The sequence below is a fragment of the Leopardus geoffroyi genome, chromosome A3 (assembly GCF_018350155.1).
Source record: "Leopardus geoffroyi isolate Oge1 chromosome A3, O.geoffroyi_Oge1_pat1.0, whole genome shotgun sequence".
Lineage (NCBI taxonomy): Eukaryota > Metazoa > Chordata > Mammalia > Carnivora > Felidae > Leopardus > Leopardus geoffroyi.
Genome location: NC_059336.1, coordinates 34,644,999 through 34,671,126, shown reverse-complemented (window position 1 = coordinate 34,671,126; position 26,128 = coordinate 34,644,999). Strand labels below are relative to the sequence as shown.

General features: G+C 38.1%; 1 protein-coding gene across 3 annotated transcripts in view; it reads right to left on the bottom strand.

Annotated features, from left to right (window-relative positions):
- PLCB1 (phospholipase C beta 1) overlaps window positions 1–26,128 on the bottom strand; it is a 699,274-nt gene that overhangs the window by 175,525 nt on the left and 497,621 nt on the right. For all 3 annotated transcript variants that reach the window (XM_045445282.1, XM_045445284.1, XM_045445283.1), the window contains exon 10: window positions 8,934–9,080. In XM_045445282.1, coding sequence (XP_045301238.1) covers window positions 8,934–9,080 — 147 coding nt within the window. The remainder of the gene's footprint in view (window positions 1–8,933; window positions 9,081–26,128) is intronic.

Here is a 26,128-nt window from a genome sequence, read left to right as displayed (position 1 = left end):
AAATGTCTTTGTGAAGGAAGAAATGCTGACAAAATATTCTGGAAAGTTCCTGATGCTAAATAATCAATTTGCCATTTATAATTGCCTGAAAGTTTATTGTAATAAAGGTTTTGCTGCATTAAAAAATGGGGGTGGGCAGTGACAGTTATTTATATGATTTTTAAGCTTAAGGGAGGCTGCTTTAGCTAAAGAAAGTGAAGAATGCAAATAATTATTGGATAACTCATTAAAAATGCTAGCTCCTGCAGAAAATGGTATGTTATTAAAGAGTAGAGAAGATTTTCTTGTGTGCTATCTAGAAAATTGTTTAAATGTATTACTGACTATCCAATACCATTACACAATGTGCAGGTTCTGAGTCTATTTCATGAACAGTTCACTGAGTGTTACTAACTTCAGGAGGGAACTTCCCACGGATACATAAACTAGATAAGATTTAATGGTAGACTCTAGTAGATAAATACCTCAGTCACACTAAAGCTTTCTGTCATAAAAGTTTCAAAAAATTTCTAGAAACATTTCTTTGGATTTGCATGCAAAAAAATTTTTTTATCACTGAAAGAACAAATTAGCTGGTATTTGATGTATTTTTTGAATGTTAATCAGTTAATGTTTCTAAAGACCTGGTAAGATATGGGGTTGGGTTTGTGAGATGCAGAGGAATCTGAAGAAAAAAACACCAAGGAATGGAAGATGAGAGACAGACAGAAAGAGAGAGAGAGAGAGAGAGAGAGAGAGAGAGAGAGACAGAGAGTATATGTGTGTATGTTATGTTTATTCCCCAACAACCTAAGCCCAGAAGAATCCTTCAAAGGTCAACTTGTTCAATCTTAAAATGAATAGTCTTTATTAGAAATGGAAGCCTCCCAAAGAAAGCATATTTTTAGAAAATTCACACTTACCCATAATTGCTCTATTCCTTGGAATGCATTTTAGGTTCCCTGTGTGTTTTCCTTCATTTATGGAGATTTTTCTTCCAAATATGTATATTAACATTCTCCATTATTTCATCTTTTTCTGCCTAAATCCTCAAAGCTAGTTTATTTTTCTTCCCTAACATTCCTAACTCCTCATTATTATATCCCACCACCCATTTTATTTCCATTTGATTACATCCAATAAAATATAGCTTCTGGGCCAGGGGATTGCCTGGGGTTGGGATTAATGATATGTCATGAGTCACTCAACCCTTGTTATTTCTGTAACTAGTATCTGACATCATCTCTGCCTAGCTGTGAATACCCTCTGGAGTATATTCCAAGCCCATGATTGAACTGGAGAGCTGAAGCTCCATCTCAGTTCAATTCATAATACTGCCCCAAGTCATAGCTCTGTAACTTCTCACTTGGCTGCATTCATTTTGGTCAGCTGGCTACATTCACTTGTGCTTTGTCTAGGATTACTCAAGGCATCCATGGATTGAAAAGATCAGAAAATGGAAAATAACAATCCTTCTATTAACATAGGCTTCTGAGAAATTGTCTATGTTTATGGTTATCATTATGTATTGTCTTCTTTTCAACCTCTATGGCAAAAAATTTCCAGAATGTGATGTATTTGTTAATTCAGTGGCCTTCTTCCATAAATATGATCTCTTTCTATAAATGGAGACAGGAACCATTTCGCCTTTTGCTTTCAATGCTGTGTCAGCCGTTCAAGTCACCTAATTCCACAGTTACAGTTGAGAAAACTGTCCAAAATATAAATTCTATGTTATTCATCTTGACCATTTCTAAGGGGATCCATTTGATCTGATGTCTCTCCCAAAGTGTCTGCCTCTTGCCCCAGGGAGACCATGAAGCTGTCTTCAACATGAATCCAATTGTGACAAGATGGCTTAGGTGAGAAAGTGGGGAAGCAACTTTCAGCATATGCCTTACTGATTACAGAAGCTTCACCATTAGGGTCTGTGCACATTCTCAAACATGTTCTCTATGAGAGGCAAATACTGGTTCCTGGGGATGCACAAAGGACACTCGACATGTTCCTTACCCCTACCCATCTGGGCAGGTAGGCAAGTACAAATAATGGAGAAGTTCTTAAGTGCCAGGGAGTTTAATTCTCACCCCAATCTTACACTTACACCCGGTTGCCCTTTCTTGCTCTTCTTTCTCTTTCTCCTTGCCAACAGAATATTCTATTTAGGTTCTGGTATGCTTCATGGTCCCCTCTTCAGCCCTGGGGTAAATCTTAATTCTTCCTAATCATTCACAATACTTCTGTGGTCCACGTTAGTGGTTAATGTAGGCATTGCTATGTGGTGTATAACTCTGGGCTGTATCTAATACAGCATAAAGGAAAGTCTACTGGGTAGGGGCAGGAGACCTCACTCCCACAAAGGGCCATAAGACAGACCTTTGCCCTGTGCCCCATGTGGATCTTATTTCATAGGGAAGCAATGCTCAGGATGAACAGGGATCTTGCAACCATAAAGAGAGCAAAAAGATAGAAAGTGTCTGGGTCTCTGATGACATCAGTGAATTTCTAATTTAATCAACCCTCAACTACTCTGCTTCTGGACTTCTTGCTGTGATTGGTAATAAATTCCTTAACATTCAAGCCATTAAGTAATAGTATCTTATTACTAATGACCAAAAATACTCTGGTTGTTTCAATTTATCTTCATTTTACAAATGAAGAAACTAAGGCTTAGAAGAGTTAATTTACTTAAAGGGAGATTTAAATGCAGTCTGTTTATTTGCTAAACATGATCTTTTTCCATTCTGCCACCAACTTTCATAGGTTTGTGTGTGCTTTAAACCAAAAATAAATTACAAAAGGTTACACATGGTAAGGGTTAAAAGAGTAAGAGAGATGGAAAAGCAGAGAGTAACACTCAGTCTGGGCTGGTAGTGGATAAATGACAAGGGTAAATCATTTCTAGAACTTTTATGCAGCTCAGAGCATATATGTGAGGAGTTGAATAATTATTTGATACATTCAATCAGGTGTTTTAATTCATTGGAAGATAACTAAAACCTCAAATCTAATGTGTGTGTTTGTGTGTGTGTGTGTGTGTGTGTGTGTGTGTGTTTTAAGCTGAACGGAGATGTTAATTTTTCAGAGACATAACACTTTTCTTGTCCATGAATATGGAGCCATTATCTCCCAAATTGATTAGAGTACAGATTTATGAAGAGCTGAAAAAGTATAGGTTGAAATGAGTGCATACTGTTCTGAGAGAATTTTGTTTTGAGCCATAAGGGTGGGTTCCTCAAGGAAAAATAATAATTTAAAACATAATCACTACTTGATGTACTGCCAAGACTATCTAAAACCCCATGAAAAATGACCATCATAATTAAAAACCAACTCATTCTGTTGATGTGCATATACTTCTTTCAATGATCCCATTTATTTTTCCTTCTGGGCATCCTGATGGTCAACAGAAGGGCAATAATGAATAACGAAATAGACATAATAATAATAATGCATTTCTAAATTGATTGGCTTTCATATTGTACATTTAACTTTTATAGTTCCTTTGAATGCTCAAAATACAACATTCCAAATATCAAAATTCTCTTTATTTGAATTTAGACCAGCATTCTCAGGAATACTAGTTCTTAATGTGCTCCAAGAAAATAAGTAAGGTGGTGACACAGTGGGGGAACAGGGTTGATCATAACCTTAATGATTGTGCATCTGTAAGCTTTTTTCCCATATGTTCAAAACATACTGTAATAGGTGCCAACCTTTGTTTGTACCTAGCATTTCTAAAACTCATTTGAATAGGAAAACTCCTTTTTCCACCAAATACCCTTTATATGAAATAACATTTCTATAGAAAAAGTTTCTACTTGTTCTGGAAATGCCTATAAAGTATAAGATCTCATTTCCTAGGTATTGATTTTAACATTTAATTGGATTTTATTGGGTTTTACTTTGGTTCTAACTTTATTTTGTAATATTCTTAATTGGCTTTGGGAAGTTTGGATTTCTGTATCATCAATGTTTATATCTTACCCGAAGGCCTCTGGGACAGCTCTACATTAGGTTTATCTATAATTAAAGTGAGGATACTAATAATATCATATGAAGTAAAACCAAATTCTCAAAAGAGAATTTCAGACAAAACGTCCAGAGCCTGTATTAGAATTTATATGTAGATTTTTTTGTTAACTATGGGGAATCTTCCTTAATTCACCTGTAGGAAAATGAAAGACTTTTACTGGTATTGGGATAAAGGAACATAGAAAATATGTGGATTTATATAATGCAAACCTCAGTAAAATAATGTACAGCTCATAAAAGTAAACAAGTTAAGACACAAAAAACCTGTAAAGATCATAACATGGTTTCACATAGATAACATAGCTTTAAAATCTGAATATTTGAAAATATGGGAATTCTAATACTACTTTGGAAATTAAATAATTGGCAAGAGACCTGGTTTATTTGGTCAGAAATCCTGTATATCAGATGGTGGTGATCTGAGACCTTTGTACTACAATTTGGAGACAGCTCTTTGAATTCTTTTTTTAAAAATTTTTTAATGTTTATTTACTTTTGAGAGACAAAGAGAGACAGAGCATGAGCAAGGGAGGAGCAGAGAGAGAGGGAGACACAGAAGCTGAAGCACCTCCAGGCTCTGAGCTGTCAGCACAGAGCCGAACGCGGGGCTCAAACTCATGAGATCATGACCTGAGCCGAAGTTGGGACACTTGACTGAGGGAGCCATCCAGGTGCCCCTGAATTCTTTCTTCATCAAAAAGTAGAGTGGACCCTTCTCTCTCTTAGTAGCTGAAAGCTTCAACTTCTGATAACTATCAACCATTAATTTGCTGACACTCAAAAACCAAGCCGACACAACGAAGCCAAATTCTCTACCGCATCTGTACCTACCAAGGTATTCAGAGGTAGGGCAAAGGAGTGACTCTGGAAGAAATTCAGTAGACTAAAAATCCTTGGTGAAATGCAGTTAAAAAACATCCACAAAAAGGAATTACAGAGAAAAACTGAACAGTATTTTGTAGTTTTATAGTTCCTATTGATACTGAACAATTTTCTTGGAGCTATTATTTTGTTGTTAGTAAAATAAGTGAATTAATTACGTAAATTTCATAGGTATCAAGATTGCTAAAGGAAGCACAGTTATAGAATCAGGAATTTAAATAAATTGGAAGATAGGAATGAAGATATTTATATGAACTGGCACAGTTCATAAACAAATGTATCTTTTCTTTGTTCACTGAAATGGTCCAGAGACAATGTTCCATAGTGCAGGGTTCAAATTGCTGTTACCCAATTTTTTTTTTCCACTAAAAGGAACCAGAGGTCATTCAGGGGAAAAGTCTGATTTCCACGTGTAGTGCAGAAAGGAACAAAGTAAGCCTGGAAGATCTTGATGTGCCAGAAAGCAAGGACATTTTCAAAGATCAATAGGTTGTGTCAAGAGAATATAGAAACCAGCCTAAGAAATGTTTCCATTGACCAAAGCTGAGACAATTCGACTACCAAAAAAAGAACAATGGCTGTGGTTGGTGAATCTACATAAAATTTAAAAACCATAAGTCCATAAAGATAAGCAGAAAGAGAAATTAATGTCCTCGGAGAGAAGGTAAAAAGGATATAGACTATATCTAATCAGTCTTACTATTCCATCATTTTGCTACCATTGCCTCATTTATTATATGGCAAATAATATAGATACTAATGGATGTAAATACATCAGTTGAAAGGCACTTTTGGAGATAAGAAGGACTATTGGTAAAATTATTGCATACTGTGACTTCCAGGCAGATGAAACCACATATAATGTCCAAAATTTAACCGAATGTATATTTACATATTTTTAAGAATCTTGTAGTCTTAAATGCAAGATTCCATCATGTGTCAGTATTTACAGTTATATTTTTTAGGATGCTATCAAGTGAAAGATCTAGACTTTTTTTTTTGTTTTAAATGATTATTTATTTTGAAAGAGAGAGAAGAGAGAGAGAGAGAGAACGTGAGCTGGGGAGGGAGACAGAGAATTCACAGACTCCACACTGTTAGTGCAGAGCCCGATGTAGGGCTCGATCTCACAAACCCTGAGATCATGACCTGAGCTGCCATCAAGTCAGACACTTAACTGACTGAGCCACCCAGGTGTCCCAAGATCTAGACTCTTAATTTGAGTTTCTATTGACCTCCTCAAACTTGGATGAGAAACCAAGATTACACCTTTAATCTAAACTTCTATGTTAAATTTAACAATCTCTTATAAATGCAGGTCACAAATCAAGCAGTACAAGCAGAACTGTGAAATTATAGATATTTTCACATCCTATTCCATTATTGCAAATAGTCACATCATATTATTTATACTAATTTTTAAATTGTGCTCATTGAAATACATATTATTTTATCACAAATTTGTTTTTTAATATTTGATAAAAATATTCCATTGGAAATTATCTCTTTAATCCTATATACTTTATTTTATGCACTTAATACTACTCTTACAAGGGTCCATAAACTTCACCAGAATGACAAATTGGTCACTGGTACCAAATAGGATTAAGAATCCCCTGAGAAGATAACAAATTAAAAGTATTTTGACACTCTTCCCAAGGAGGACTATGGTCTGTTTTCTCCCTTTTAATCTGTGTAGGTTTGTGACTGTTTTAACAAATAAGAATGTGACAGCACAGAACTTCAGAGGTGATGTAAAATAAGGCAGTTAAGCTTCCTCCTTGTTCTTTGGGACACTTGTTCTGGCAGCCATGACCTGCCATGTAAGAAGTCCACCTACCCTGGGGTGGCCATGCTGTGAGGAAGCCTAACCTACATGGTGAAGCTTCTTATAGGCAACTAGGTCAGGAGTCCTAACCGAGCTCAAGTTCCAGACATGATGGTGGGGAAGCACCCAGACCGTTCCAACACCCAACGTGTTTGCATTACCCCCAGGTATTTATTTGGCAGCTGGAGCTCAAGACACCAGGAAAGAGAGACAAGCCATCTCTTCTGTGCCCTATCTGCATTCTTGACATACAGAATGAGGATGAAAATAATATGGTGGGCGTTTTATGCCACTGAATTTTGAAGTGATTTGTTATGCAGCAAGAAATGACAAAAATAGAGTTTAGGATGAGCCAAACATGAATCTCATTACTTTTTGGCAGGAATCTCTCCTAGTAGATAATGTCAGTTGAAATAAAACAGGCTGAGAGTAGTCTGATAGCCACCCAGTTTTTATGAAGAACATACAAGTTGCAGTTCAACAGGCTAGAACTCAGATTATCTGGTTCTGATTAGATGTTCTCAGAGTATACGGAATAATCCTGGGAACAGCCCACTCTAGCTGTCTGGAGGCTACTTTGCTCTCTCTATAAAAGGGTCATTTCTATTCTAAGCCATTTTTTCACCAAATGTGGGATACCGGGCCAATGCTGCATTTGATACCAATACAACATACATTTGTATTGGGATGGATGGATCTCCTTAAGGAGTTTAGATGAAAGAGCTGCTTATTTGCCGTATAACTGAATCCTGTAAAATTCTCTTGGACACCCATGAATAATGCCCCTGTCATTATGTTCATAGCATCGCTGGTCTACCCTGCAACACAAACCGCATGCCCCTAGACAATGAGCCATGGGCACATCAAAACCTCTCTCAAGGCATGGTGGGCATCTACAACTTATATGTATCAAATGAGACCCCAGACTTCAGGTACATTGTGGGTCTTAAGGTCTGGCTATCTTCTACTAATTTGGGTGAGGACTGTCTGAAGTAAGATAGTGATATGGCTTTTTAAAAAGCCTTTTTTTTTTTTAATTAAAAATTTTTTTAAATGTTTATTTTTGAGACAGACAGAGAGAGAGATAAAGCTCGATCGGGGAGGGGCAGAGATAAACCAGGCTCCAGGCTCTGACCTGTCAGCACAGAATCCCCCAACGCGGGGCTCAAACTCACAAGCTGTGAGATCATGACCTGAGCCAAAGTCAGATGCTTAACCAACTGAACCACCCAGGCACCCTGAAAAGCCTTTATTTTTGTAACCAGTAGATTTTTTACAAAGTTTTTTCAAGGCTGGTATTTAGAAATCTGCCATATGGAAAGTATTCTTCAAGAAGTGTATTTTGATTATACAAATGTTTTTAGCTTTATTAAAATCTGTACTTATTAAAAATGTTAATTTTAAACTAAGTTGAGGTGATATATATATCTTTAATGTTTTTCTGTTTAAGAATCTACTAAAAATATGGCAATGCTCAATTTAGGATCACATTTGGAAGCACATTTGTTTTTCCTTCATTATTATAATATTTACAATGAAGTATAGATTGTCATTCAGGGGTAAATTTGTTTACATCTAAAGCCCCATTGCACCTTGAGCAAAATTAGCTATTTGCCTTGAAAGTAAATTATTTATGCTTTAGAAATTTTTCTCGGGCCCGTGGGTGGCTCAGTCGGTTAGGCGTCTGACTCTTGGTTTTGACTCAGGTCATGATCTCCCAGTTTCGTGGAATCAGGCTCCATATCAGACTCTGCGCTGGCAGCCCAGAGCCTGCTTGGGACTCTCTCTCCCTTTCTGCCCCTCCCCTATTTGCGCTGTTTCTCTCTCTCTCTAAAAATAAATACACTTAAAAAATCTTTTTAAATGAAAGAAATTTGCTGTATATGAAAAGAGTCCAGAGAACTAGGTAGTATTGCCAATGGTTTGAAGTCCACTAAAGAAGGAGGTCAAATCAACAAAAATTCCATTGGCCCAAAGATATTACACAGGATACATTTTAGAAGACTTAAAAACAGGAAAAGATATGTTGTGAAGAAGTGACATTCCTCTTACAGGCAGAGCCTCTGGTCCCGGAAGTCAGTTCTCAGAGGCATCTTACATCCAGGAAATGAAAGAAAACATGCCTTCCCTTCTGATCAACAGAAAGTAGAGGTTGATGAAATTTGGTGAGATTGGCTAAAGTCATTGTCAAAGAACTGTGAATTCGTACCTGTGAGGTAGGTGTTGTGTGAGGAATTGATGAAATAGTGAGAAAGGGGCTGAGACATATCTTCATTCAAATCCAGTTTCTCAGGCGAAACGACTCCATTTTCTTCTCCACTCAGATAGCGCATAAAGCCATCCACTGATATCTGTCCTGGAGGAAATAAAGAGTTAAGAAGAATGTGAATGTGTTCTTTTTATGGGTTGCTGGTATCATGGTGCTTTAACTTTTTTTTTTTTTCCAGAAAACTCTGGTAGCATCCAAGGTAGAAGACAGTAGGCACAATTGCATTTTAACATGGATAACAGTCATCAAGTATTATGTCATTGCATTACAATTATCTCCCAATGCCACAGATAATAGAGAAAAAGGTACTTACATGAGTCTCACTGACTTTCAGAGGATTTAAATACCTAAATACCAATCTTTTGTTCTTAAATTAAAAATGGTTATCAACTTTATGAATGGACATCAAAATGTTATGAGCGCTTCTCTCTGGGTAATAGAATTAGGGTTGAATTTCCAAATTTCCTATTATGAGCATATGTTACTTTTATAATCAAAAAAGTTATTCAAGAATGGGTTTATTATTTAAAATGAGGTGGAAGTGTTTTCAAATAGTGATTTTTTTCTCTGAAACATAAAATATAGATGACCACAAATGAGTCTTTCCTAGGAATAAAAACTCAAATGCTCATAAACAAGGAGGTCTTTAAATTTCTTATTTAGAATGGCTTTACTTCAAATGGAAGAAATATGACTCCCACTTTAGCTTACTCGGATCTTATTTAGAATTTTGCTTTTGTTGTAACCTTTCTGAGATGACTGATGCTAAATATTGAGATAATTCTTTATCTTTATTATGGTAATCTTTATGGAATCCCCAGAGAGGTCATCTTCACTATTTTGATCATTACCATAGTTTATTTCTTCAACCTTAACAATAAGAGCCTCAAAAACCCCAGCACATTTGTGAGTAGTAGGGACACTGCTTGTAAACATTGGAGGGTAGCATTTCTTTCTTGTTGCTGAAAGAGTTTTGTATTAACATAAAAGTGGCATATGCTCACTGAAAAAAAAATTAGAAAAAGAGATGAACAGAAATAAAAAGTAAAACTTTTTTGAACGAGTCTAACTCTTTCTTCAGAACTAGGTGCTGTTAAAATCCTGGTGTGTATGCCCTCCAGGAAAACAAAAAAACGTGTGTGTGTGTATGTGTGTGTGTAATTCTTTTATGAAGGTGCAATCATTTAGTAATTAGACTAACCTTAATTAGATTTAGTGACCTTTGTCTTAGCTGAACAATATGTTAGAAACATTGTCATGTAATTTATAATATTTATATTTTATGTATATAAGATATGTAACCATAGCATGGCTAAGTAATCTTTCATTGTCATTGGATGTTAAAGTTGTTTCTAATTTTTCACTAGTATAAATAACTTTGTGCTGAATACTCTGATAGTTAAATCTGTGCACAAACTCTTAATTATTTCTTTAGGATGAATTCCCAGGATAGAACTGTTGGTTTAGAGGCTATACCCATGTTTAAGCCTTTTTTTTAGTACACATAACCCAGTGTGCTTTCTTTTCAAGTTCTAGCAATTTATTGTTTCACCAATGGTTTTTCCTTCTCTTTACCCCTATCCAAACCCATAAGTACAAGCATGATCTCTAATAATTCTAATATTTATTGATTTGAACAATACTCTTGAATGATAAAATGTTGTGTGCCATCCACAAGTGACAAAGCTAGTTTTGACTACTGACCACAATGTAAATCTTTTTACATCCAATAGGTTTCTCAAAGTAACTGATGAGTACTTTTCTCAATTCTGGAAAAATTACAGCGAAACTGCCTTTAATATTTTCTAGGAATAAATACATTTTAAAAGTAAATTCAGTTATTGGTTGTTGGTGAGTGAAGCTGAGTTTTATGAAAAGAAAAATCTCCTAAACAAACTGAAATAGGAATAATTTTTTGCACTATGAACTTAATAAAAACCAGCTCTAATATATACTTTGATATGTTAAATAATGACAAAAGGAAAAAGTGTTAAGAAGGTCTTATGCATTAGAAATGACATAAAGGTCAACATACTGGTATGTTTGTGTGAATTTTAATAGATGCCATAGTTTGTACCATCAAATAAGCATCAACTAACAAAGAAATTGTTCCAATCATGCTACCATTTATGAAAATATTTTGGTTACTGCTCTTGAAGCTTCGTTTTAAAATTCATTTATGATGAAATGCATATATCCTTTCAGACTGGTTTCATTTTGGAAACAAACCAAAATCAATGCCACTTAGAGTCAAAGCTATTCCAATAGATAGTTTAAAAGAATATTTTGGAGTCTAGAACTCATTTAGAAATAAATATTTTTTTAAAAAAATTAATTTCTTCATATTCTTCCTTTTTTTTCCCCTGTGACAAGTCCACCTTGGCAGCTTCTCAAACTAATGCCCATTTCTCCCTCCCTCCTTCTCTCCTTTCCTTCTTCCTTCTCTCATTACCTTCCACTTTGTTACCGTTTTGTTTAACAAAGATTTATTGAACATCTGCCACGTGATGAGTACACAGAAAACTGAAGCACAGCCTCTGCTTTCATAGAGCTCATGATCTAATAGAAAATAAGATCATTCACACTTTGAAAATCAGGCACGAGCTCTTCCAAAGCAGGGTGTGCCTTGATATTTTTGTCGTCCCTGGCATCTACCCCAATCCTTTGTGCACAGTAGGTGTTATATCAGTCTTTTTATTTTGCTTATTAGTGATTCAAAATAGGAAATAAATTCATTTGAAACTGGAAGATCATGAAGGATAGAATAATTTTGATTCTTTTATCTGATTAGGTCAAATCATATGAAATTGCTAATTTTGGCAATTTTAACCTATGCAAATGACAATTTCATATAGCTCAGTCTCTAACTACAGCTATTTCTCAGAGGACACGAGTAAAGGCAAGTGTCTTTAGGGGCCCAGGAAGGAAAGTAATGTGACCAATGGAATAATGTGTGCACTAGGGAGCCGTGGAGTGTGGAAAACTCACAAGTGTATGCTCCTTCTGAAGGCATGCAAATGACAGCAATATAATGTTGTGTGGCTAATCAAACCACTTTTATGGTGTTGGTGACTCTAAGGCTGTCAGTTTGTGTCTGTTATCTTGCAGGAATAAATATCCTTTGGCCTGATCAGCAACTTTAAGGAGCAATTAAAACAAAACACACCAATATGGCGAGGATGACTAATTTTAACTTTAGCATCAATGCCCATTTATTGTGTCTAGTGCCTTCTGGGTATATGTTGAGAAAAATTCTGAGCCATGCTTCTCATTAATTTTGATGTCTTTCATAGGTGCAAGACAGAAAATCTTATATGTATAAGCTATATATTTGTTATTCCCAAAGGAGGATATTATAATTAAGGCCAAGTTATACTTGATAATATGCCAAAGAACATGTGTCCAAGTTTCATTTAATTCATTAATGAGAAAGCCAAGAAGATGGCAAAACTTGAATCTCAAAGAAGGCTGTGAGACACCAATGTATGCACACGTGTGTGTTAGCACATCACCCAAACAAAACCCCCAACAAACCTATAAAACCCCCAAACAAAACCTATAAAAATATTGCTAAACTGAATATAAAGCTGGTTAATATTCTATAGGTCAAGCAAACATAACCTTTGGGTTATCTTCTCTACCTTTACAATTTTACAGGAGTTGAAGATTTTAACATAATTTTTTAGCTTAGATTTAAATCAATAATAGTAAAAAAAAAACCAACAACCCAGAGTTGGGTGAGTCAGTATTTGTGAAGATTATTTACAATTAATTATATTAAATAATTTAAAAGTTCCCAGTGAAGGAATTTACCTAACCTTGAATAAGAACAATGAAAGAGTTTGGAAGACAGTTCAGAATATTATTACAGACTGCAGGTGAACAGACAACTGGGAGCAACTTTTCAACCCCAAAGCTCTGCGTTGCTAATAAAGAGCAAATGTGGAAGACTTTTGATGCACCAAATGACTAGGCAGACATATGTCAAAGTCAAGAAAAGTCAATGAAATGGTAAGGATAAGGAGTAGTAGGTTTATAAGTTGTAAAGTGTCAGCTAAGGGATCAGCAATTCACTGGGAAAAATGCAGATGTTTTTGGCATAATGAATTAGCTTAAAAAATACTTCTGACTAGTAAAAGCTTTGGGACAGAAAAAAGACTTTTAAAGGATTTTTTTTTTTGCATATAACCTATAGCTGGATAATTGTTGTTGCTATTGACCTAAATGTATCAGTCCTTTCTCCATCAACCTTGCACTATTTTTGCAAAACTGCTTACATTTTTTTCCTGGTATACTGAGGAGCATAGAAAAAATAAAAAACCTTGAGAATTAAGCTAGAAAACACTGTTTTTCTAAACAAATTAGTAACAGAATAAGAAATCTAGCTTCCAGGAACACCTGGGTGGCTCAGTCGGTTGAGTGTCCAACTTCAACTCAGGTCATGATCTCACAGCTTGTGAGTTCAAGCCCCGTGTCAGGCTCTGTGCTGACAGCTTGGAGCCTGGAGGCTGCTTCAGATTCTGTGCCTTCCTCTCTCTCTGCCCCAACCCACTCGCATTCTGTCTCTGTCTCTCTCAAAAATAAATGAAAACATTAAAAAAATTAACACACAAAAAATCTAGCTTCCATTTCTGCCAGCAGTAACTGATAAGGGGCAAATTCCTCAACCACAGGATGGGTAAACTATACAAGCTCTTAAGTCTCTTCTTCCCATAAATTCTGAGTTCCAGTGATTTAATATATTAGGGAAGATTACTAGCTAAATCAAAAACAAACTGTCCCATATTAGGATGACATTAGGAAACATCAAACTACAACTAAAAGCAATGCTACAACTTTCTGGAATAAAACCAAGAAGATAAGTCCAGAAGGATAAGGCCAGCTTACAAAGCCTACAAATAAAGCCCTTTACATATTTTCTTGTTAGAAGACTGGTATGTTTCCAATTGGATATGCCACTCATATAATGACACCTAAAGATCATAGTAAGTGTATGTAGCCTTTGAACCATTCAGAACCGAAGTAGGAAAAATTGAAGTCCCTTAAGGAACAGGAAAAACACTGCTCTATGAAGCTATTTTGTTCAGAAGTTCAGGTGTTCAATGAAAAGGGAAACCAGTGATGCAAAAATGAAAAGATTGGACTTCAATGGGGAGAAACGATCTTGAAAGTAATAAAAGAGGCAAGTGGCATGACAAAATGATGGTCCCAGTGGCCATTTAGAAGTCTTATATTTCTTCAGCAATATCTTTGCTGCAAAGAAACTGTCATGTGGTGTTGCACAAACGCCATGGCCATCAACTGTTGCTCTGCCTCCTTCCGCCTCCTTTGAAGCATTTCATGAACTATCTCTATGATAATTTCCTCTGTTCTCTCTTTCTTGAACATTATTTGGTCAAAGTTTGCATTTTAATACAACCTCTCTCAAATTATTAGTTTTATTTCTTTGTTCTACTTTCTGTGAGATTTCCTCAGCTTTATTTCGAATACTCTTTTAATGTTTTGTTTCGCCTGCCCTTCTTTTCAATCTAAGGGCCCTTCTAAGGGCCAGTTTGTGTTCTCTGGTATTTCTTAAAAAATAGCATTGTGTTCTTTTTTCCGTAGTGAAATATGTTCTGTTATCTTTCTAAGGATATAAATAGCACATGTGTAATTAAAGTTTTCTTCTCACTGTTTTCTCCAAAGCTACATTTTCCTTATTTCTACTTGAAAAAAAAGTTTTTCATTTGTCTAGAAATTTTTAATTTTCTGTTCATATTTCAAAACGGTAGACTACAAAAGTTTGACTGGATTTTTGAATGCATCTGGATAACTGAGTATAAACTTGAAAATAAAATATCATTGCTGAGAGATCAGTCTTTGTCTCTTTGGAGTGACTGCTAATGTCAATACTTTTAGGACTTTCATCCTGGACTGATCAGAGTCCTGAGAGAAGATCTATTTAATCACTTGCCAGGAGAATACAGGCCTGGATATCAGCCTTCCAGAGCAAATGCGGAAAGGAGGCTGGAGAACTCAGCACTCAGTACATTTATGATCACTTTATCTCCTTGCTTTCAAAATTGTAGCTCTGCCTTCACCTGGGACTGTGTCATCCTCAGACCCTCTGTTTCCTCATCTCCAGAGAGTAAATCTTTAGTCTTTATCCAGGGAGGAGTTCCGACTATCCCTTAAACAGTAGTCAACCTTATTTTAGGCTGTACTCCAAAACCTACTTCCAGAGGAACCTGACACTATAAATTTTTAAGACTTTTAAGGTTTCATGGAATAATGCAGATTAGTCCCCAGCTTTTTACATGGCAGATGTATGATAGGTTTCCCCAGTCTGTAATAGCAATAAGCATATAACTAGCTGCTGACATTATGTAATTATTGTCTCTTAGCCTATTGTCTCCACCCTTGCCAGATTACGCCTTTAAAAAAAAAAAAAAAAAAACTCCTTTAATTTTAGTGTAGTTTCAAGATAATTTAATTTAGTTGAATATATTCAGACCATCATATTTATCCTGATATTTCATGAGTTTTCTTTTATTTTTTTTAAAGTTTATTTATTTTAAGAGACAGAGAGAGACAGAGAGAGCATGCACATGAGCAGGGGACAGGTAGAGAGAGAGGGAAAGAGAGAATCCCAAGCAGGCTCCACGCTGTCAGCACAGGGCCCGACCCAGGGCTCCATCTCACAAACCATTAGATCATGACCTGACCTGAGATCAAGAGCTGGATGTTTAACCAACTGAGTCACCCAGGTGCCCACCCATGATTTTTCTACTACACCAGACTGTTAAATTTATAAAGTCAGATTTCACATGCTTTGCCCTTTGATCCTAGCATTTTTAGGGAAATCGAATCAGATGGGAGGAGCTGAAGGTCTTCTGTCATTGACCTATTTTGCCAGGTCAGAGACTTATCATAGGCCTCCCTGGTTTTCTCTTACTTACATCTTTCTAGTGAAGAGTAAGCAGTGACCAATATCTCACCAGAGAGGGTGCTAGATGGGTAATTTGTCAGTTGGCTGTTCCTTGCTATATCTTTTCCCTGGTAGAGTGTTATCAGAGTCACAGAAGCAGTCTCAGCACTCAGGTACTTATCAGGCAGAAAGGTGCTTGGTCCCCTTTGCTTCTCTTGCCAACCTCACAAGGCTGCTTGTATGGAACAGGTATGTTAATGTGTGTAAGGAGGTGCCAGTGTCTACATGCTTCTAAGGCAGTCATTACGGAGACAAGCCAGCCTCTGATTTTATGGGTGCCAGTGAATTGTCCAACTCCCCTTATGGTGGTCATGGGATGTGTTCCTCATAACTTAATTCAATCAGAAGAAAATACATCCAGATTTAATTTGATGTCGTGTAATTCTTTTTCCCAAGTCTCTCATGTAAAATTATAATTTGAGTTCAAAGCACTGCCTGAGAAATTTTCTGATTAAATCTAAAAAAAAATTTAAGGAGACTTCTAGAACTAAATTCTAGGGCATCTGAGATAAATTACATATTCAATTCAGGTGTAGTTGGGAGTATTCAGATGAGATATTTCCTCTCTTCCTTTCCAAGTCCTTTCACTCTTCTCCAATACAGTAGGAACAAAGCATTCTAATTTTGCCTCAGGGAAGGGAGGGGTGGCAGAGGAAAGGATGTTTTTTCTTCTTGGTTCTGAGGGCACTCCTCTACTAAGACTTCCTTATCCCAAGTCTAGGGGAAGTTCCAGACAAGTGTGTCCTGAAGAGAAAAGGTTGTGGCTCCTTTCCCAGGAGATGTTCCTTAAAGTTCCAAGCCCTGGTGTTCCCCAGTGGCGAGAAACAGCAGAAAAGTTTTATTTTTACCCTGTCCCTCTGCCTGGCCCCTGGCAGAAACACTAATTAGATGGCACTAAATGTCTAAAGCCATCAAAATAGACCACAAAGAGGGGACTATGATAATTCAGAATAGGGCAGATCAATTCTTAAACAATAGAAGACTTGATTCTTCATTACATTGCAGTGACAAGTCACCTGCCCTGTTCAATACAGGGCCTCTTAGCCTCTTTGTTCAGCCCTAGTAGAATTTCTTTTTAAATTCACAAGAAGTATATCTGAAATAAACCCATAAGCCCTCATATTCTACCTATAAGCTTATGAAAGTGACTATCGATAAGGTCAGTTACCACAAGCTGATGTTCCCCTGTGCCCTGAAACTTCTGAGGTTGGTGGTGAGTCCTCAGCACCACACTTTCTCATGATACTTTACAGGAGCTGCATGACCAGAGGAGAAAAATACAGCAAGGCATGCTCAGAAGCTAATCTCTAGAATTCATGGCACATTACCAAGGTGCCTTGAAAGTCCCGCCGTCAGGCTCTTTTCTATTCAGTATGTGTTTTTTACCAGGATGGTGACCTTGGAAATGACCCAATCATGGCATCAAAGCACTGGCATGGAACTGCTCCTGAGGTAGTCCTAAAAGCAGATGTAAGCTGGAGCAGCAAAGCGCTAAAGAGAAACATTATGCCGTGGAGGCTCAGGGAAAGAAAATGTAACTGGCTGTATTTACAAACACAGTATTTTTTTTTAAATAATGGATTCTGACTTGAAAGGAAATGTATTGTAAAAGTGCAAGCAGGATAGGAAAGGAAGACAGAGAAGCTCTTTGAAGAGCTTCTTGAGATTTATCTATTTCCAGTATGTCATTTAACGAACTTTTCTGTACTGTTTAGTATGTGCAAATATTAACTCATTTCATCCTCATGGTAACTCCATGGAGTGGGTAATACATTTATGCCCCTTATGTGGATGAGAAACCCAAGGCAGGTAGCTTGCCCAAAGTGACACAGCTTACAAGTGGATAAAATGGGATTGGAACCCAGGTAATCAGGCTTTGTGTTCCGTGCTCTTAACTACCATGCTATCCTGCTATTGAATACCATACATAATCCGGGAGAAGGTAAATAGTAACAATGATAATCGCCATCAGCATCATCATCATCATCATTGAAGGAAGTGTTACCCTTACTTGAGCACTGACCATGTGCCAGGCACTAAAATCCTATGAGAAAAATCCTATCCCATTTTTAGTTGAACAAACTGAAGCTTAGAGAAGTTAAGTGGCTTGTCTGAGGTCACAGGGGTACAAAGCGTGAGTGGGGCAATGGAGAGGGACAGATGGTGGTGTGTGCGACTGATAATGTTTGTCCACATAACTTTCCCAGCACTGGGCTGGATAAGAGACACAGATGATGAAAAGGAGAGGGTCTTGCATCCATGGCAGTTGGCTTTAATCTGGGCACTCTGGATTAGTCCTAAAAATAGTCCTGAATGTGACCAAGGAGCAATTTTTCCCCCTGATTTACTTATCTCTCTAAAACGTGTTACTTTAATCTGTGAAAGAAGCTGGGCTCAGGCAGCACAAGTGACCCATCTGGCAGAGGCGTGAGGATTAGCTCTTTGATTTGGATTTGTCTATCAAGGACTAAAATTCTTTTCCAGACTTAATTTACATTCTAATCTCTGCATGTGATTTAAAGGCATCCTCTAACATTTTTATTCTCCAACCCATGAGTCTGACTTTTAGCAGGAAAAATAAAATACGAGAAACCTGTTATGCCAACATGAGGACCAGAGAAATGCTAAACAGAAGATGTGACATTGTTTTGTGGGTTTTGCAAAAAAACAAAAAACAAAAACCCAAAAAACAACCAAACAGCAAAAAACAGGTTAGTTAGCTTAAAAAAAAAAAAAATAGCCAAACACATGCAGGTAAAATCTTTTAAAGCTCATAAGAACAGAGATTTCTACGAATGCAGCCTTGGAAGACAGATGGCCTATAAATCCACACAAAGTCATCACACAGTTGAGACGGGCAAACTGGACCATGTGTCTGCCAGCTAGCATGGCCACCAGCCTCATTCTGTGGAGCCAAATGCCAATTAGGCAGGCTCTGGCACTCAAATGTTCAGATGTCCATGGGATTAGGTGGTTGAGAATCCATTCATCATCATTCAATCCCCACTTGTAACGTAATGATATCAGAGAATGTTGGAATGCTACTGGCCCAATGGCTTAACACCTCCTAAATCCAAGCACAGCACAGAAAAGCTATTTCCTTGGCTCATGTTTATTCCTGGTGCTGTGACCCTTGTGTGAGTTCTGCTAGACCAGCTCAGGCAAAGTAAGTGCAGATGGCTTTCATAGTCCATGGCTCACCAAAATCTATTTGTCTGCTTTCAGAAATAATCTATTAAATGTCCCCTTTTCAAGCACCCTTGCTTGGACACAAACTTTCCGATTACAAATGCAAACTAACTGTGCTTTTGTAAGAGTATAATGAACTTTGCTGGTTTCTTGATTTTATCTGTTTGTTTTCCAATCCTGGAGTCAGTGTTACAGATTCTTATTCATCTTGATTGCGTATCTGTTCTATTACTTTAATCACATTATTGTGTGATAGTGTCATTAAATGGCTACCTGCTCCTCTCAATGCCTTTGCCGATTAACCTCTCAGCCAGCTGTCAGGGATTCTGTGTCCCTGCCGTCTCCCCTGCACTCAGTTCAACTTGTTGATATGGTTTGTGTGAAAGTTCTTAATGATGACACCTAACTTTGATTTAACACTTTCCCTTTACCAACATGTTCTCACATCTGCGAGTTTATTTACTCCTCACTGTTCTGTTTGGTAGGTAGGATGAAGTTTTATTATTTGACACGATAGATAAACAAGCTCTAACCCAGTGAGATTTAATAGTCCTTTTAAATGGACGTAGTTAGGTAAGGAAAGAATCCATATTAGAATCTTGATCTCTTTTTTTTGTTTTGTTTTGTGTGGTGTTTTTCTTGTTGCTGTTGTTGTTCTTTGTTTTTTGTTTTCTATTTTTTTTTTTTTTTTGCAGAACTGTATTGTATTTATTCATTAAAAAATCCACATATAAGTGGACCCACACAGCTCAAACCCATGTTTTTCAAGGGTCAACTGTATATATATCTTCTTTATCCTAGAACTTGATCTTTCAAACACAGGCTTGGAGTCTTTACACTAGATTTACGTAAAAGGTTAATGGTTAAAGGTTAGAGGTTCTCAGAGGGTTATGAACAGTTTGTTGCCTTTTATTAGTATACTGTCATCTTGCTCTATCAGAAAAGACCCTTTACAGTGGCTCCTGACCAGAAGGTAAAGGAGGCAAAAATGTTCTAGATTCTTAACTAGAATGTCATGTTCCTTGGTCAGGTGCAACACTGGCTTTCTAAGTGCAAAGATCACAACCTTCCCTTCATTTATGTCTCTTCCAGTGTCTAGTGTAAAGGCAGGCCTAGAATATGTGCTCACTAATGCTTTCTGAGCTACTTAGATGTTATCTCTTAGTGCCTTATATGTCTCAGCATTCCTGAAATACAGCTTGAATGTCACTTTCCTCTTCAAAAGCCTTCCCTTCTTAGAGCAATTCCCAACACTCCCAAGAACCTCAATAAAGAAAACTTCCCCTTCCCTCCAAGCTTCCCTGGCACACAAAGGACACTCAATAGATACTGAGTGAATGAATGGAGGTGTATTACATTCTATCTTGTATTATAGTTATTTGTATATATCATTTCCCCTTCAAATTATAGTCTCCTTAAGAGCAAAGACTTTATCTTGAGTTTGTTCCACTTCTTTGGAGTTCTTAAGCCACATGGATAATACGTGTTTGTCAGATTAAAGTGTCCATGCAATTACACCAAGTATGTGTTAGAATAAAGAAAATAGTTCAGTGAGCATCAGGTACCTTGGAGGATTTCTCCTTTGACGTGCTGGAGATTCCTGTTATAGTTGCAGAGTTGGATGGAGAATTCTTTCTATACTATTGTGATCATGGTGAATATGGTTTTGTCTGTAATGACATTGTAGCAGCCTGTGTTGGTGCCCAGGAAATATGGTTGGGCTGGACTTCCATGTGCAACTCTTTGTCTAGTGGCTTTATGTGATGCAGGCCGGAAGTGCCTGAGGATTAATATTTCCTAATGGCATCTGCAGTGACTATGCTTGGGAAACTCAGGTGTGTGTTCTACATTGGCTTCTAGAATTCACCTCCAGACTGAGTCCCAGTTACACACATGGATAACTTGCTTGGGTTCACAACCTTACTATCTGCCTTCCCTTCCTTGTTCTCACTTTCTTTTGTATCACCTCTCAAACTCTTTGTACTTGAATTCTCCCAGAGTTGGCTCCTGGGGGGAACCCAAACAAAGACAAATAGCAACATTAATAAGAAACATCTTTGGCTTATTTTCTACATGTAAGGTAGAGTGTTAGGTGAGAAGGTTGATTTTGTCAAACATCCTCAGTTAAGCCTTCATCTTAAAATAATCTTATCTCTACTCTGTTTTGCTTTCACTCTGGACTCCTAGAGACCACAGTGGTTCAGAGTTAAGACAGAATTTCTAGAATGTCTATAACTAATTAACGAAGTTATAGATCATTCTCTGCTTCCTGACATTATTTCACCTATTGCCATGGCACATTTTTTAGCTGGTAAGTGTTAGGGTAAACAGTCCACATCTCACATCATCTGGGTTCCTTGTAGACACAATTTGTTTTCCATGGAGTTGATTCTCTCTGTGTTTGAACTGTTTCTTTCCCACTTGTTTCGTACAAAACCAACTATTAACAATACTAGACTACGGGTAACGCAGATGTTGGGGGCCAAATGCCTATGACTTAGTGGCCTTTTTCCAGCAGTGTTACCTACTAAGGCATTCTTTTTAACTGAGCCATAGTCCCACCTGACTTCTGCTGAGAAGGGGGAGGTATCATAGTTAGCAACTGTTAATGCTACTTTCAGGCAAGTAACCATTATCTGCTTTGTCCCAACAGCTCTCACGTGAAACTACAAAGCCCTTGGGAAGAGATAGCTGGCTGAAGGAAAGAGGTTTTAAGAAAACTCAGCATTCTAGAGTGGATTAGGCTACCCAACTCATTTCCCCACACCTTGGAACTGGCATTTGACTTAGTCTTTTACAATTTATTTTTTCCCTGACTGGTTGTTTTCCGAATAAAGGCTACTTCACCTACGAATGGACATGGCTGTGACTTTCTGGCTACTGCCATGCTTCTCAGCAGACATGGAGGTCACTGAAAGAATGCCTGGAGGAGGGAAAAACCCAAGACTCCTAGGCCAGGCATTTGCCTCTCCTCAGGCCTCAGACTCCTGGGAAAGGAGGAAATGCAATCAAGGAAGGGAAAAGGAAGTATGTTACCAAGTCAACTAATGAACAATGGATTCATAATGGCAATATTGAAACAATTTTTTTTTTCATTTAAGCCAGACTGAAATACAGAGAAGTCTATGAACATAGGAAACACAAAGTTAAGAGGACTTTGAACACACAGTTGATAATGTCATTCTTCTGTGACCTTCCACAGAGGGCTAGAAAGTCAATAGGTGGAGTTTAAATGGGATCTTAATCAATAAAATACTAGAGTGGCTTTTCAGCCGCTTTCTCACTGTAGTAACTTAATTAAGCCATGAAAAAAACTGAACACGTCACCCAGTTTTCATCTGCCTTTGTCTTTGAGGAAGAGACTCTGTATTGTTTGAGTTGACTGTACATTCATTCCAATCCTTTTATTTTTTGGATTGCTCCACAGGTAATCTATATAGAAATATTTAAATAGATGCTGTCTTAATTGTGAGGCAGATCTTTAAACCCGTCAATATTTCCTCCAGATGAGTGGTTTTTAAACCGAGCATCCTGAATCTCCTGGGGTTTTGACAGAAGCGCCTGCAGAGACTGAGGTGGAGGAGAAGCCACCACCAGCTCTATTCCAGACTCCCCCTCTCTTCAACCAAAATAGTGCTTTGAAAGGTTTCCCTACACATTGGCCTTCCTTGTGAAACTTTGTTGGAAGAAACAAACACAGATAAAGTAGGTTATGTCAAGGACAAGTTTGAAAACGACCTTTGTGGATGCCAAGTGCTAACTTCTGAACAGTTGACCTGTATCTCCTTTCTCAGCAAATCCTGGTGGTGGGCCCCAAGTGAGAGCCAGAAGTGCTAGGGAGGACACTGCATTGGGGCACAGGAAATATGGTCCTAGTCTCAATATTGTCCTTCCTTAGCTGCCTCGTCTTTGGTCTGAGAGTTTGGGCTAAGTAGCTAGGTCCCTCATAGACAAGAAAGCCCAGGATTTGAGGCCACCAGCCAGACCTTCATGAATGGTAACAATAAACAGTCCTATGACAGGTTGGAAGGGACAGGCCGTGGGCACTGCCTCCTCTCATTTTTTTTTCTTTCAATGCTCAGCTACTCTAATCTTGTCCACTTTTCACTTCTGACTCTGAGGGCGATTTATGAAAAGTGCTTATCTTGGGGTTCTTCTACAAGTAGGCTTTGAGACAAGGATTTCAGTGCAAGTAACTTATTTGGGAGGCAACCCCAGGAGATAACAGTAGAGGAGTGGAGAAATGAAAAGGGAAGGACGGAAAGGTGGCCTAGTAAAGGGAACATTATCAACCAAGTTACAGTTGTAGGCAACTAGGGTCCAATCCCACTGGGGAACTCTGGGAGAACAAGAATCAAAACCATCCCGCATAAGGGGCAAGGGGGATAAGGTACTACTTCCTGGATGAAAACCACTCTTGGGACCATGAAGTCCCAACCCTTGTAGGCTGACTGTAGCTGGGCTGTGGGAAAGTTCTGGAGAGTTGTAGTGGGACTGCTGACTTGTTGGAACCATGAGTGTCAGGGGAATAGGAAGAGCACCTAGTTCTGCTAGGTTGGTATCATCCCACTTCACAGATGGGAATTCTGAAGCTCCAGCAAGTCAAGTCATTTGCCTGAGGTTAACTGGTTTAACAATTAACACTATGCCAGCCTTTCCCTTTAATTACGGCATGTTTGATCTTTCAAGGATAGACAGTAGACATGAATAAAAATAGTCATTATTTTTTAATGACTTCTACCTAGACTAAAGTGAAATGGTGCTGGGAAAATAATTGTTTTTTAAAAATCTACCAGGAAGGGGCTCCTGGGTGGCTCAGTCAGTTAAGCATCTGACTTTGGCTCAAGTCATGATCTCATGGTTCGTGAGTTAGAGTCCCACGTCGGGCTCTGTGCTGACAGCTCAGAGCCTGAAGCCTGCTTCGGATTTTGTGTCTCTATCTCTGTCCCTCCCCTCTCACACTCTATCTCTCTCTCTGTCAAAAATAAACAAAGATTGGGGAGCCTGGGTGGCGCAGTCGGTTAAGCGTCCGACTTCAGCCAGGTCACGATCTCGCGGTCCGTGAGTTCGAGCCCCGTGTCGGGCTCTGGGCTGATGGCTCAGAGCCTGGAGCCTGTTTCCGATTCTGTGTCTCCCTCTCTCTCTGCCCCTCCCCCGTTCATGCTCTGTCTCTCTCTGTCCCAAAAATAAATAAACGTTGAAAAAAAAATCATTTAAAAAAAAAATAAAAAAAAAATAAGCAAAGATTAAAAAAAATTACCAGGAAAATTAAGTTATGAAGTAAATGGTAAGATTCCAGTGTAAATCTTCACATTTTTAACTGTAATTTTATTTTAATAAAAATATTTATGAAAGAATGATTGAGTCAGAAATGAACATTTGTGCACAGATAGGACTTGCCATATTTTTTCAGTTTTCATCTTCGAAGATTCTAATTTATTATTATTTGCAATAAGTGAAATAAGACTGTTAGCCAAGAGACAGCAACATTCAGGAATGCCCCTGCCGAATGCTGTGAATCGCACTTCCAGATCCAAAAATGGTTTGAAATAATTTGTTATAGGGGCGTCCGGGTGGCTCGGTCGGCTAAGCGTCTGACTTTGGCTCGGGTCATGATCTCACGGTCCGGGAGTTCGAGCCCCGCGTCAGGCTCTGTGCTGACAGCTCAGAGCCTGGAGCTTGTTTCAGATTCTGTGTCTCCTTCTCTCTCTGCCCCTACCCTGTTCACACTCTGTCTTTCTCTGTCTCAAAAATAAATAAACGTTTAAAAAAAATTAAAAAAAAAAGAAATAATTTGTTATAAATACCAATTACCACTTTTCATAGTTCAAGTCAGCAAAGGTTTTGTGGCCAACAGTTAATACATGCAACCCTCCTATCACAAATAATTTACTTAATTTTCCCAGTAATTTGTCAGGGATTTTTTTTCAAAAAATGAGAAAACTAGAGGGTGGGATAAGTCAAAGAGGTTAAATGGTTTCCTAAGGTGAGGTAAACAGTGGTGATGATTTGTTGATTTCTGATCCAGTTTTAGGGGGATCTGCTGTGTTTATCTGCCTGGTCAGGGAATTTTTGCTCCTTCTTCTGGGAAGCACACCAGGACTGAATTTCAGGGAACAACCTCACTCCTACTGTCAGTCCAAACCATGTGGTATGGGTAGTGGACCCCTCATCGGCTCTAAGGAGAGTCATGTGACCTAGGTCTGTTTAATTATTGCACTCTATTCTCCAGGCCATGATGATCCTAGTTCAGTAGTGGCCTTGGGTGACTCAAGACAGTCTCAGGTTTCTGGTAATTTTGTTGGAAATATGAGTAAAAGTAACTTCAGTATAGGAGCTACTGGTGGCCTTCTTGTTACTTTAGGAGAGTGTGCCCACACTGGTATATTACAGCCAGTAGAGAGAAAATGATTGGAGAGGAAGAAAGACAATTCTTTATGACATCATTGGAGCCCTTTGATGTAGTCATGCTTGAAGTCATTAACACCTTGTAGTGTGTGAGTCCTGATAGTGTTGTTGTTGTTATTTACTTTTATTTTTTGTAGTGCAAGTGTCTGACTTAAGCTTTGATGGCTTAGGCATCCATTTCAAAAAGACACCCACTTCAAAGACAGCTATCATGAATAAACCAATTGACAGCCACATGGCTAGATAGGGAGCCAGGTCACCTCCCCACACTGACACTCCTTTGATTTAGAAAGTTTGCTTGATTTCAATAACTGGCCATTTAGGCCACTTGTCTTTTCCTGATCTTATGTTTTATTTATTTTTTTTTTTATTTATTTTTGGAACAGAGAGAGACAGAGCATGAACGGGGGAGGGGCAGAGAGAGAGGGAGACACAGAATCGGAAACAGGCTCCAGGCTCTGAGCCATCAGCCCAGAGCCCGACGCGGGGCTCGAACTCACGGACGGCGAGATCGTGACCTGGCTGAAGTCGGACGCTTAACCGACTGCGCCACCCAGGCGCCCCAATATGT